We start from the raw sequence: 14,646 nt of genomic DNA, 5'->3' as shown, positions 1-14,646 counted from the left end.
TTAGTAGTAGTTTGTTCATGTTGGCAGTAGTAGGTGGGTGTGAGGGGGAGGGTGTGGGTTATGATGGATCCTCCTTGCGTCCGCGTGTCCACGGGTAGGTTCATAGGCTGCCACTCAACGATTTAAATGGCTGCATCTCCACTATTGAAAGTAGACGCTTGCGCTCAACAATTGGATTTTTTTTACACTCAACGACTTTTAAACGGTACCACTCAGCTAGTTTCATTGTTTACAATGAACGATTTAAATTGCTGTCACTCGCCTTTGTTTTTTTTTTTGTTTGTTTTTTTTGACGCTGGGGTTTGGAAATTTGAAACGTTTCTTCTGAACGTGTTAAAACGCTCAAACTCGACTATTTTAAATAGACGCTGCCGATGGACAATTGGAATCATAGCCAAGCTAGACATCGAAGTGTGAACATCCTCGTCATGCCGAAGAAAAGTTTGAAGAATGCTGCAAATAAGTGTCCTGGCCGTGGCCGTGGACGCTGACGCAAGGACGATCCATTATACCGACGTCTTTCAGCCTATGAGTAACTTAAAAGTAACGTCTGTCGATGTGTGGCAACGATCGCGTAACGTGCCAACAACACGTTAATCATAGGTTAGAAATAAGTTTCGGGTACGCTAAACATTACCTCGGCGTGTCTCAACTTATGATTAACTTACAAGTAGCATGTGTTGACGTCTGTCAACGATCGCAGACCGTGCCTACAACTTGTGGCCAGCGTAGCGGAATTTGAGGACAACCGAAAAGTACAACGTTTAAAGCCAGCGTACAACGACGTATGGCAGTGTTTTTCAGCGTGCTCTCAATGTTATCAAAACTTACCCATAACGTATTCAACGTGTGCCAGCGTTTTAGAAAAAAAATTCAAAAATCGGCATACGTTGGCTAAAACGTCAAGGTGTGACCGGGCCTTTACTATTGCCACCTACAACAACAATGTCAAAAGATGTCATGATTGCAATCCATAAAATGATTGTGGTGTTGTATTTTGTTGTCTTTCCTTCTGACCTTGTTTGGTTGTTTTTTGGGGATTCCATCCCGACATGTTTTTTTCTAATGGACAATTCGCCAATTAGTGATGAAACCGGTCTGACAGCTAAGGGGGTGTGTAGCATTGGGATTCTCATGTGTGTACTAATTGTGAATGTCTTTACAGCTATGGAGGAACTCTGGGAAGGGTTTGAAACATCATAGGGCTTACCTTGATAGGCTTGCTTGGTTGCTTTATGCAGCTTCTTTGTAATGCAATTATCATTGTCCAGTACAGTAATACAGTTTATTGACAGTCAATATTTGCAATTTTTTATTCCAGAAACATTGACGTAATACCGTCCCAGACGTAACTTTATCTTATAACTCCACCATCTTCTTGAATCCATCATCCCGACTCTTTGCGCCTCACATTCAGCCCATCATCCACAGATGTCAGATAGTCAGACATTTGGGTTGCAGTGTTCAACTGCCATCAGCGAAGTGATGGGATGGGTTGCGTGCTGGATGCCGGAATGGTGTGTACATCCGTAGAGGTCTCATCTTGTGCCAGATGTGACGCCGTAATGACATCCCAGTGAAAAGAGCGTGATGGGCAGAGTGATGGAAGGATGGAGAAATCCATCTACTTTAATACATTGTATAATAAAAGATAGCCAATTCTCTGTCACTACATTTTGAAGGTTCAGAAAAACTACCAACACCTATTTGAGTTTTTTGCCACTGGTTTTGAATATCATTTTCCAGCTTTGTTCAGGCCACGGATCCTTTACAGTTGCAGATATTCTCGTATGTACTGCATTTCACAGCCTGTGTTGACAAATGGGCTAATTGAGTGTCCTAATTGTCATTGTGGTTGACCTTTCTGCACTTTTGACAGATACCAAGTCAAGACAATGGCAGAACCCTTTACCCTGTATGTGGAGCTCATGGAACTCCTCGAGCGCCTTGCCAAGTATGGGCTCATTCATGGTGACTTCAATGAGTTCAATGTGATGGTGAATGAGGATGGTTGTGCCACACTCATAGATTTCCCTCAAATGGTCTCCACTTCTCATGAGAATGCTGAATGGTGAGTGGAACAAGTTTGTACAGTATTTGCTCCTTTTGGTGAGCTCGGTGTAAATAATTTACAGCACCTGGCTGGCATTGTTTGAGAACCATTTGGACATTTCATTTTGATCAAAACAGTCCATCGTAATTTTTGAACACCTTGATGGTTGGTTGTCATATAACGATGGAATGTGTATTTTTACCTCTGCAACCGAAAGTGAATGGAGGTTGTTTTCACCCCCTTTTTTTTGTTTTTGTCGATCGGTTTGTGAGTAGCATATCTCAAAAGGTTATGGAAAGATGCGGATGAAACTTGGTCGACACAATGGGTGTGGGACAGGGAAGAATTGATTATATTTTGGTGACGATCCAGATCCGGAGATCCAGATCATAAGTGATTCTTCACCATTGAGAGATAGGGCCAAAAATGATATATCGCATGATATCTCAAAAAGTTGTGGATGGGTTATGATTATTGACAAAACTTGGTGGATGAGTTGAGGTGACAAGGACAAACTGATTCGATTTTGATTGATGTCTGGATACAGATGCGGTCTATCAGTGGCATACAAGATGTAAACTGTTCAACCTGGTGGAGGTATGCACTCTACCGAGTGCCGTTCTCGTTTGTTTATTTTTTCTTTTTGACTTATTTTATTCAGTCACGATTTGTCTGAAATGCAGTTTTGTCAGCAAACAAGACTTGACAAAATGTGTGTTGAATGAAAGCTTGAGAAATGTTTATTTAATTCAACCTAAACTTGCAGCACCATATTCCACCTACCTCCCCCCTGAATCCATAACATGATCGTACTTGATACATTATATTACCTTGGCTTTATTTATATAATGCTGTCTTGTTACCTCCACCACTGAAGGTGAAGGAGGTTATGTTTTCACCCCTTTCTGTCTGTTTGTCTGTTTGCAGGATATCTCAGAAAGTTGTGGACAGATCCAGATGAAATTTTGTGGACAGGTTGGGTGTGTGATGAGGACGAATTGATTTGATTTTGGTGAAGATCTGAATCCGGATCTGGATACGAGATTTAATTAAATTTTAAAGTGATTCTTCACCATTGAGAGTTAGGGCCAAAAACGATGTAGTACTGTATAGCATGATATTTCAAAATTGTATTGGGCTCGATATGTTCTCGTGGATCAGGCATTGCGTGGCGAAGGTATGCGCTCCACCGAGTGCCCTTCTAGTTGTTCATTCCGTGTTGCCCTCACAGGTATTTTGACCGTGATGTAAAATGTGTACAAGATTTCTTTTTGAAACGCTTTGGCTTTGAGAACGACGAAGCTCCTGTCTTCGCCAAAATCAAGTGAGTATCTCTAATGTCTGGCTTTTGTGTCTTTTTATCTTCGTTTTTCCCTGTGGATAATTATCCCCACGCTTTTTGAGAATAAAACAGGGGGACATTGTAATCGGCTCTGTCTGTCTGTCTGTCTGTCCGTCACGTTATCTCCTAAACGATTGCGCAGAAATTCACCAAACTTGGTCGTTGTAATCACCATATGACAGAAGGTGTGAAAATTCTTTCCCTTTACCTTTTGGCTTGTTCTTCGAGGAATTCAGTTCATTACTTGATTTGTTTGTGCTACTTCCATCAGATGTTCTAACTGGTGATTTTAATGTTTGGGTCAATGATCCCAGTGATCCAAGTGTGAAGCGACTCATGAGCATTATGTCAGCATATGGACTGAAACAGCACGTCCTTGAAGCAACACAAAGACACGGACACACACTTGTCTTGCTCATTACCCGGGAATCGGAGCATGTTCTTTCTGATGTCTCTGTCGAGCATGATTAGTCAAATTACTGTGCCATCAAGTGTAATGTCTCGCTGCAAAAATCACCACCTGTACAGAAAACTGTCACAACACATCCGATGAAGTTAATGGACAAGAAACAATTTCACCAAGGTGTCCATGGAGCTTTGGCTGCAATTAACTTTGAAGAGGTTCCATCTCCTCCTGCGTTGACAGGTATGAGATCTCCATGCAGGCTTTGTTGGATACACTTGCATCAAATAAGACAAAAGGAGCAGTCAGCAAACCCAGTAACCCATGAATGAACGATGACATTCATGCTGCCAGGTATCTTCGGAGGAGAATATGGCAGAACTCCAAGGCAGATGCTGATCAAGTATTCCACACCATATAATGCCAAGTTGTATCGCATCTCATTGCACAGGCCAAGTAGCACGATTATTCGACTGCAGCAGAATGTGAAAGAGACCAAAAACATCTCTTTCACGCACTCGCGCATCGAAAGACTGAACCTATTTTGCCAAATACTTCTTCGGGTCATAATCTGGTAGATCAGTTCAGTGAATTCTTTAATTGGAAAAGTCATAAACATTCGCCATGACACTGAAGGCAATAGCTTGACATGAATGAGGAGTGTAAATGTGCAGTCAAGTTCCTCTTCCTGTACCCCCGTCTTTACTGACTTTACACTAACCCCTGTCACTGAGATCAGGAAAGTCATCATCAATTCACCTACATCATCGTGTGATCTCGATCCAATACCAATGAGTTTGTTGATGATTTTGCTCCTTAGATTGATGACACGGTGTACAAGTCTCTTCAAACTGGTGCAATTCCCAGTTGCCTGCAACATACACTCAGCAATCCACCACTAAAGAAGGCATATCTTGACAGTCAGGAACTAAAAAAAAACTATCATCCTGTGGCTAATTTGAAATATGTTGCCAAAATTTGGAGAGTGTTGTTTCTGTACGACTCCAATCACACCTGAAAGTCAACTTTCAGTCTGCTTGGAGAGAATGCACAGTGTAGAGACTGCTCTACTGCGAAAGCAAAATAACATCCTTTCTGCAATGGACACCGGAAGATTAACCAGTTTAGTTCTACTCGACTTGAGTGCTTTTGATACTGTTGGTCATGCAAACTTACTGGATAGGTTACAGCAGATTGGCATTCGTGGGACAGCTCGATAGTGGCTTAAGTCCTACCTCTCCAGTAGATCACAGGCCGTCTGTTTCCGACACGTCACTTCCAAAGCAGTTCATCTTGAATTCCCAGTTCCACAGGGTTCTGTATTGTGCTCTCAAGTGTGTGTGTGTGTGTGTGTGTGTGTGTGTGTGTGTGTGTGTGTGTGTGTGTGTGTGTGTGTGTGTGTGTGTGTGTGTGTGTGTGTGTGTGTGTGTGTGTGTGTGTGTGTGTGTGTGTGTGTGTGTGTGTGTGTGTGTGTGAAACTTCCTGTCAAACAAAGACTTTTTGACAAAGTACTGCTGATCACTTTTCGGGCAGTTGGTGGGTTTGCACCACAATACATCATCTTGCTCATCGCGACCCGTACACCATCCCGCACTGGATTGAGATCATCCGATGATGTGAGGCTTGTTGTGCCAAGGTCCAAGAGAATGTGGGGTGACAGAGCATTCACAAACATCAGCCCCTCGTCTGTGGAACACCCTACCCAATGAATTAAAAACGTCCAACAACCTCACATTGTTTAAGACTAAATTGAAAACGTATGTAATGAGGCACACTTGATTACTATTATTCACCTTTGGTAGAATATATATATATATATATATATATATATATATATATATATATATATATATAAATATATATATATATTATATTTTATTATATTATACACACACACACACATCAATTTTGTCAGCACCTTGAGCATCCTATATGGGTGGACATGTGCACATTTTCAGTATACATCTTGTGATTATTATTTTTGTTATTCGTGTTATTTTTGGCTCTGCTCCATCGGGCAGGGTCAAAAGGTGAAATTCCAAAAACGCACAATCATGGGCACATTTTTTAACATTTTATTAATAAACTGTGTGTGCAATCAGCATTGGGGGACGCATGGAATATATAAGTTCTTTTTGGATTTGACCTGAGGTTCATGTCCCAGGGGTGGAGACTTAGGGTCGCAGGGGTCAAAACAGAATATTATTGATATTGGGTCATTCCCAGTGAAACTTTTTGCCAAGTTCCAAGTTTGCTTTAGATGGGAAGCATGGATCGACTTAGATCGACTTCGCTCTTGTCTTTTTTTTTGTTTGTTTTAATTGATGGATCCATTATTTGCATCACACTGTAGTAAAATAAGTGTCATACATTCCATCTGTTACAGTGACCTCTTCGAGAAATGTTTTCCAAATGGAGGAATGCAGTTGATACAATATGCATTTAAGCTGAGACTGTGGATCAAACTTTGAGGCAGAATATATGACCAGTTCCCATCCTTGCGATGAAAATAAATGTCACAATATTGTCTTTTCTCCCTTTCTACTCAGACGTGAAACTGACTTGGACGTGGAGGTTTCAGCGAGTGGCTTCTCCAGACAACTCTGCCCTTATGAGGATGATCTCTTACTGCCCTTGGGGCCTGAGAGTGATGAGGAGACTGTGGATGATAATCTCACCTGTGGTCAGGCTGATGGCGATCGTGAAGAGCAACGGCATTTTAAAGGTGGCGAGGAGAAAATTCAAACGTTGCATGATGATGATCATGATCATGATGATGATGATGATGAGGATTATAATGATTGTGTTGAAGAAAATGAAGAGGAACCGAAAAATGCAGAACTGCTGGACAAGCACTGTTTTGTTGAAGCCAACACTACAAAGAAGGGGTTACTGGGTGAAGCTTCAGGGTCATCACCATCTGTGGAAGATAAAGACTGCGTCTCGATGGACCAACTTGCCATGTGTGCAGCGAGTCTTGTGATTGCCCCTTCGTCAGATTGCCTTGGAAATCTGGTGGATGGAGACAATGAAGAAGAGGAGCATGACCTGGCAGATAAACATCACTCAGACGATGACAGCTTTGATGATCTTGTACACTTATCGGACATCAACAATGATTTCAAACCCCACCGGTAAGAATCGCCTAAAACGGGAAGCTGTTTGGAGTTTCCATCTCAATTTGTTTGAATTTTTGGATCTTAACAGTGTTCATTGCATCAGTCAATAAGTAATCACAGCCTGCGATTCAAAACCGATGAAATACAAATGTTTATCGCCATTTTCTTGTCTTTGTAGTGACGAAGTCAGTTTGCTCCATGTCAACAGCCATCTCCGGCAGCGCACACACAGCGAATCGAACTGCAGTGTTGGAAGTCGCTCCACCATTGCTCCAGTAAGATTGGATCACTTGAGTTTCCCATCCGGGCACAAATCACGACACTGGGATCACACTTTGTTGATCTGTCGATTGTTTCCCAACGTTCTTGCTACCTCCACCAATGAAGGTGGATGGAGGTTATGCGTTCTGTAGGTTACGTGTTTGTGAGCATGCTATCTCAAATACATGTGGACAGATTCAGAGGAAATTTGGTGAACAGGTTGGGTGTGTGACGAGGACGAATTGCTTTGATTTTTTGAAGATCCGGATACAACAATTTCTCAAGTAGTGGGGTAACTTAGCTAAATATAGCATAACAATTGTGCATTTTGTGAGGAAAGCACCAAATTTGGCACACTAGTAGCCTATCATATTATGAACAGATTTAGATATTGGGCCATCTCAAATTCAGCCGCTGATGGCTGTGGCAGCCATTTTCCACTGCCATCAAAATTTTGAGATGGCCCAATATCTAAATCTGTTCATAATATGATAGGCTACTAGTGTGCCAAATTTGGTGCTTTCCTCACAAAATTCACAATTGTTATGCTAAGTTGCCCCACGAAAGTGATTCATCACCATTGAGAGATGGGGCTAAAAACGAAACATAGCATGTTTCAAAATGTTGTGGTCAAGTTATGACAAAACATGATGGACGAGTTGGGGAGGTGACAAGAACAAACCGATTAGATTTTGCTTAAGGTTCTGATGCAGATCTGGCCTATCGGTGGGATCCAAAATGTAAACTGTTCAGCCTGGTGGAGATATGCACTTTACCAAGTGTCATTCTAGTAATTAATGTAAATGTACAATAATGTCTCCAAATGTCTGTCCTAAATGTTATATATACCAGCAAATACCACCCGTCGCTTTGCTGATGGGGATACGAAAGGGGAGAGAGAGAGAGAGGGGGTGGGAGAGAGAGGGGGTGGGAGAGAGAGGGGGAGAAACAGAGGTGAGAGAGAGGGGGTGAGAGAGAGGGGGCAGGGGAGAGAAAGAGGAAGAGAGGGAGGAGAGAGAGAGAGAGGGAGGAGGGGAAAGGGTGGAGAGAGAGAGAGAGAGAGAGAGAGAGAGAGAGAGAGAGAGAGAGAGAGAGAGAGAGAGAGAGAGAGAGAGAGAGAGAAGAGAAAGAGAAAGAGAAAGAGGGAAAGAGAAAGAGAAAGAGAAAGAGAGTGGGGGGGAGAGAAAGGGAGAAGGGGGTGGGGGGGGGGAGAGAAAGATATATATCGAGAGAGAAATATAGATATATTGTTGTGGAGCTGGATATCGGCTGTGAGCACAACCGCTTGGTGGGGCGGTCGGGTCGACTCTCCCGAACACCCGGAATCTAGATCGTACCTTTCGGAAAACTCCGAGGGTACGGGTCCCTTACCGGACCCTGAATCGCCAATAATTTGACCGCGTGATGTAGGGCTAATTGCCAAATTTCAATATACCTAATTACCCACGTGGAAAAAGCTACCGTTGAATTCACACCCTCGTCGGCACTCGTCAAGCCGTTAGCGTGTCTGACCCGTGCGCAACCCGAGCGGATGGTTGCCGAAGTCCCGTCGGTCCAAATGTACATTTACAGCGGCAACAGCCTTTGTAATTCACCAACCCGCTTCCTGCTAAAGGCCCGGTCACACCTTGACGTTTTAGCCAACGTATGCCGATTTTTGAATTTTTTTTCTAAAACGCTGGCACACGTTGAACACGTTATGAGTAAGTTTTGATAACATTGAGAGCACGCTGAAAAACACTGCCATACGTCGTTGTACGCTGGCTTTAAACGTTGTACTTTTCGGTTGTCCTCAAATTTTTTCATGCTTGAAATTTCACGACATATGCCGGCGTATGACTCACACGTTCCGCTACGCTGGCCACAAGTTGTAGGCACGGTCTGCGATCGTTGACAGACGTCAACACATGCTACTTGTAAGTTAATCATAAGTTGATACACGCCGAGGTAATGTTTAGCGTACCCGAAACTTATTTCTAACCTATGATTAACGTGTTGTTGGCACGTTACGCGATCGTTGCCACACATCGACAGACGTTACTTTTAAGTTACTCATAGGCTGAAAGACGTCGGTATAATGGATCGTCCTTGCGTCAGCGTCCACGGCCACGGCCAGGACACTTATTTGCAGCATTCTTCAAACTTTTCTTCGGCATGACGAGGATGTTCACACTTCGATGTCTAGCTTGGCTATGATTCAAATTGTCCATCGCTAGCGTCTATTTAAAATAGTCGAGTTTGAGCGTTTTAACACGTTCAGAAGAAACGCTTCAAATTTCCAAACCCCAGCGTCAAAAAACAAAGGCGAGTGACAGCAATTTAAATCGTTCATTGTAAAAAATGAAAATAGCTGAGTGGTACCGTTTAAAAGTCGTTGAGTGTAAAAAAAATCCAATTGTTGAGCGCAAGCGTCTACTTTCAATAGTGGAGATGCAGCCATTTAAATCGTTGAGTGGCAGCCTATGAACCTACCCGTGGACACGCGGACGCAAGGAGGATCCATCATAACCCACACCCTCCCCCTCACACTCACCTACTACTACCAACATGAACAAACTAATACTAATACTGATACTAATACTAATACTGATACTGATACTGATACTGTTACTGCTGACATGGACATCGACTCAAAAAGGACTCGAAAACACTGTTGGGTTCCCCTTTTATGAGCAGCATTTTTATATACCAATTCCCAAAACCGCTGGGAACACGTCTTTATATGGCAGTTGTAAGCTAGAAACACATTCATTTTTTTTTTTTTGTCGACTGGAAGACGTCATTGGAATACGTCTACATACGTCGACATGTGTTGGGACTACGTAAAGAATTGGTTCAAAGCACGTCAAACATAAGTTAGAAATAAGTTTCGCGTAAAAAAGACATTACCGCGACGTGTTTCGACTTATGAGTAGCTTATAAGTAGCGTTTTTGGACGTGTGTAAGCGTCCACATATCGTGTGTAAAACTTATCCCCATCGCATGCGGAACGTGTGTCATATGCCGAGTACGTCGTAAAATTTTGAACATGTTTAAAATTTATTGATGTACTCTACTTACTACGATGTATGATAGCGTACTTTAGCGTTCTACTCACGTATACCAAACTTACTCATACCGTATTTGACGTGCCCCAACGTTTTAGACACATTTTTCTTAGGTCGGCATACGCTGGCAAGATCGCCAAGGTGTGACCGCGATGTTGTCACTTCCATTTCTACGGCAGTTATGATTCGAATCGTTGTGCGTCAGCCTTTTAATAGGCTACGTCACGACATCGTCGGCGATGCGTGCAACGCGCTATGCCGAAGTTAGACTATCGTTGGGCATAGGTTGTGTAGGCCAACAACAGGTTCAGCATTCGTTGGTATAAGTTATCTATAACACAACGAAACGTTCTGTGTCCATTACTAATATGTTATGCATATGACCAACTCGTTATGAATATGTCCGAATCTTAAAAAAAAACATCAAAAGTTCAACGTCAGCCAGCGTTTTACATACATTTTAATACGTTGCCATCGCTGGCTAAAACGTCAAGGTGTGACCGGGCCTTAAGCCAATGGAAGAAACACAGAAACGAGCTGATGCATTTAACAAATGGGGTATTTATTCACAGTAATCGGGGAAATGAGGGAAGCATGTAAGGGCAGAGTTATCACGACTAATAGAGAATGCAAATTTACACACACAAGCACTTAAACAATTCCTCTTAAAGACGGGCCCACAGACAGACGCACACCCAAAAGAAACGGACCCAAAATTATCTTTCTTATCCCTTCAGCTCGGAGGAAAGTCGGGCTGAGGGACGAGAAAGTGGCCGGCTACCTGGCCGCGAGCGCGCGGCTCGATGTCCACACCTTCCCGGGACACCAGTCGGCAGGAACGGACCAAGGGCAGCCGACGCAGGCCACGCCAGCGACGAGATGACCCGGAAACCAGAGCATGCCAGCAACAGGATCAGCCGGGAACCAGAACGGGCGCTGGTGAAGACGGGGTATGGATTCTTTCCGACCCGCTCGAGCAGATCCACCCGATTATTTGCTCTCCGTCCCTTTTGTCGCTCTCGGGCGCAGTCCGCTCATCGCGGCCCACCCTCATTGGGTGGGACACGACGCATTCCCTTATTTGGCGTGCAGCCAAGCGAACCGGTTCATGACCATATTTGGGAATGGAATTCCATCCCCGAACGAATTCTAAACACGCCCGCATACCAGCGAATGCGCGGAGAATGCCGGGAGCAGAGGGTTGTCTCTGTGAGAGCGAAGATGACGTTGTTGTTGTAGTTGTAGATGTAGTAGCCGTAGTTGTTGTTAGTGATGTAAAAATCCTATCTATCAAAATAACTCGCAGCGCATGTACATTTATTCACCCATTAAACGAGGGACGGGGACCCTAACTAAACAAGCTCAAATGAGCTAATATCCTCGTCCTCTTAATGATGACGTCATAAAAACGAATATGACGTCATTGTGATGTTTCAGGTTTGCGATAAATTATCTGTGCTCATGCCCGGCTTGATTCCCGCAAACAAAATTCAAACAGCTTGCCTAGTTTCGGCGATTTCCATTAGCGGCGATATTATGACGTCAACTTTTTTCTAGGAAGAATTTCCAAAATCGGAGAAGGTTACTGCCTGCGCGTGGGCTTTCTGCATATACATGGCAAGTTTCACGAAGATCTGATGAAAACTCTGGGTTGTGAAACAAAAAATAGGAATGACGTCATAAAAATTGATGACGTCCTTGATGTATCATATGTGCGGTAATTCATCTCTGCTAATGTCCTGTTCGATTCCCGCAAACAGAATTCAAAAAGCTTGCCTAGTTTGAGATCATTTTTAAGGCAATTTCCATTAGTGGAGATATTTTGACGTCATAACTTTTTTTTCCAGGAGGAATTTTCAAAAGCTGAGATGGTTATTGTCTGCACAGGGTATTTTTACATATATATGCCAAGTTTCAGGAAGTTTCAATGAAAACTGTAGGCTGTGAAACAAATGAAACAAAAAACAAAAAATAGGAATGACGTCATAAAAATTGATATGACGTCATAGTGATATATCATATGTGCGGTAATTCATCTCTGCTAATGCCCTGTTCGATTCCCGCAAACAGAATTCAAAAAGCTTGCCTCGTTTTGAAGATAAATTTTTAGGCGATTTCCATTAGCGGAGATGTTTTGACGTCATAACTTTTTTTCCAGGAGGAATTTTCAAAATCGGAGATGGCTACTGTCTGCGCAGGGTATTTTTTACATATATATGCCAAGTTTCAGGAAGTTTCGATGAAAACTGTAGGCTGTGAAGCAAAAAGGTCCACAAGAACAACAATGTGAGTAAGACTTTGAGATCCTCCATGAGGATCTAAAAACAAATGACAAACCACAAACACGTTTGATTTACCTTTTTACACAGTTGGTTGTGCTGTTTAACATTTACCTGAAAGAAATTTGGAGAAATCCCGACACCCTTTAGGCATATGCTGTTTTTAATCCACCAAAGAATAACGGACCGGAATCTCGATCTACTGTTATCTTCATAACCCAAGTAACAAGACCCGTGCTCCCGCTTCTGTTGTGAGTGGGTGTACGAGTAAATTAAATGAACACATGTCTGGATGTCAGTAATCAGTGTCCCAACTTATCAAACTGAACGTTTTTAAATCCTGTTCTCATTGGTGTAAAAAAAATATTTGAAAGACAAAAGAAGTGTGTTAGTCATCAACCTTAGGACATGTGATTTTCACCGGCAGAGACTAATTGGAGGAAAAAACAAATTACATAAACGTTGAGATATGAAGAGAAACGATGTGAAAGGGGCGTGGCCATGGTCCATTGTGACGTCACAGTGGTTGTTCACGGTTACAATGAGAATTCCAACAATAGGGAACTCATAAGACAGAAGACCTGTGTCATAAAATTACCAGTTCATGGACAGCCGTACACCAGACATGTCGTGGTTTCTCGTCGTGGTGTTCATGATCACCGTTCTTGGATGTGGAGCATCCGACTACCACAGCAGATAAGCAGGGTTGTCAGAAATGATAATGTAGTGTATTCGGGGAAGGTACACAACATAATTGGGAAATTTCCTTTGGGATATCAGGCCCGTCGGAGGTGGATTAAGATTTATTTTTTTCAGTTCCTGGGCACAAAATTTTTCTCGGACCAAAACTCCCCAAAAAGAGAACTTAGTGTTATTCTCACACTCACTTTGCCGATGCTGCTTTGGACTCGACTGAAAAAAATCTGGAGGAATTCGCATGTTTTTTATCTTTTTCCCTGCTTGGAAAAAAATTGCTTGTAAAGGTGTTTAATGATCAATGGGCTTGCTATCGCTTGCCAAGCCAGCCGTTCCTTATCAACTATTTTGTTGGACTGTTTGCTTGAGAGATGAAGCTACCTGGTGATCCAGTTAGTGAGGAGATCAGTATTCTCCACAGACAATTTCACGATGTCCCAGCATCCAATCCACCGTAAAGGACTTCCGTTTTGAAACAAATAATAACCTACTTTACACAAAGTTAACATTCGCATAAAAACCTTCGATGAGCAGCACTACTTGGGTTGGCAACACATCGACTTTTTCTCTGTTGTCCCGTTGAAAGGAGTGTTTTTTTAATGGCCATTTTTCACGCTGATCACGAATCAGTTGAATTTTTGACCGAGGATGATGTCTTAGGTTGGCAAAATGCAAAAAATCAAAATGGCCGCCAAACTTACCCACTTTTCAGGTAAAATTTGATAATTATGGCTTACTAGGGCATGTAATATGTCATTTCTTATGTTTTCAGTGTCGCTGATATCGATAATCATACTTTTAAACTCGTACAGGTCAACCAGACTGCCCCAGGATGCATATTGCGATAAAATCAGCACAAAAATGTGAGCGTGACCAGAATTTCAAAGAATCAAATTAAGATATCACAAATTTCTGTAAACGACTACTTTAATCATCACATCAACATCTCCTCAACATTCAAAGCACTTTTTTCAGCAATGTATCGACATCGACAGAAACATTGTCCTCTGGTTTGACAGCATTTCTGATATATGTTTTCAGTTCGTCGACACTGAACTTCTCAAACCTGAAAGTTTTTGTTCCGTTGGTACATTTCACTCTACGCTTCTGGCGTATATCGGGCCCACTGTCGACCTAAGGTAGCCCATTTCCTTGAGTAGTTGTGATTCATTAAGTCTCTCAAGAGAGTTAAGGGAAATAGGAGTCACTGGACCTCCATGCTTCTTACAGTAGAAGTCTCGGCAGACATCACTGTTGATTATCTGTAACCACACGAAAAACGTACAACATCAAAAACAAAGGATGTTGTTCATCTTTCGGCTGCTCCCGTTAGGGGTCGCCACAGCGGATCATCCGTTATGATCCGCATACTGATTTGGCACAGGTTTTACGCCGGATGCCCTTCCTGACGCAACCCTGGTCGCCTCTTACGACACAGGGATGAGG

The 14,646-nt window shown here is 42.6% G+C and overlaps 1 protein-coding gene across 3 annotated transcripts in view; it reads left to right on the top strand.

Annotated features, from left to right (window-relative positions):
* Nucleotides 1-14,646, top strand: part of RIOK2 (RIO kinase 2) — a 52,011-nt gene that overhangs the window by 31,829 nt on the left and 5,536 nt on the right. The window contains exons 6-10 of one of the 3 annotated variants that reach the window (XM_085877255.1): nt 1,880-2,071; nt 3,285-3,377; nt 6,348-6,523; nt 6,611-6,932; nt 7,096-7,192. In XM_085877255.1, coding sequence (XP_085733381.1) covers nt 1,880-2,071; nt 3,285-3,377; nt 6,348-6,523; nt 6,611-6,932; nt 7,096-7,192 — 880 coding nt within the window. Of the gene's footprint in view, nt 1-1,879; nt 2,072-3,284; nt 3,378-6,347; nt 6,933-7,095; nt 7,193-12,383; nt 12,512-14,646 lie in introns of all 3 variants that reach the window. The other 2 variants (XM_085877254.1, XM_085877253.1) reach the window with 2 other exon arrangements.

The sequence above is a fragment of the Eptatretus burgeri genome, chromosome 4, assembly GCF_056783735.1.
Source record: "Eptatretus burgeri isolate ZD-2024b chromosome 4, Ebu_testis_v1, whole genome shotgun sequence".
Lineage (NCBI taxonomy): Eukaryota > Metazoa > Chordata > Myxini > Myxiniformes > Myxinidae > Eptatretus > Eptatretus burgeri.
Note: the sequence above shows the minus strand (reverse complement) of the source record. Positions and strands in the feature narration are given on the sequence as shown.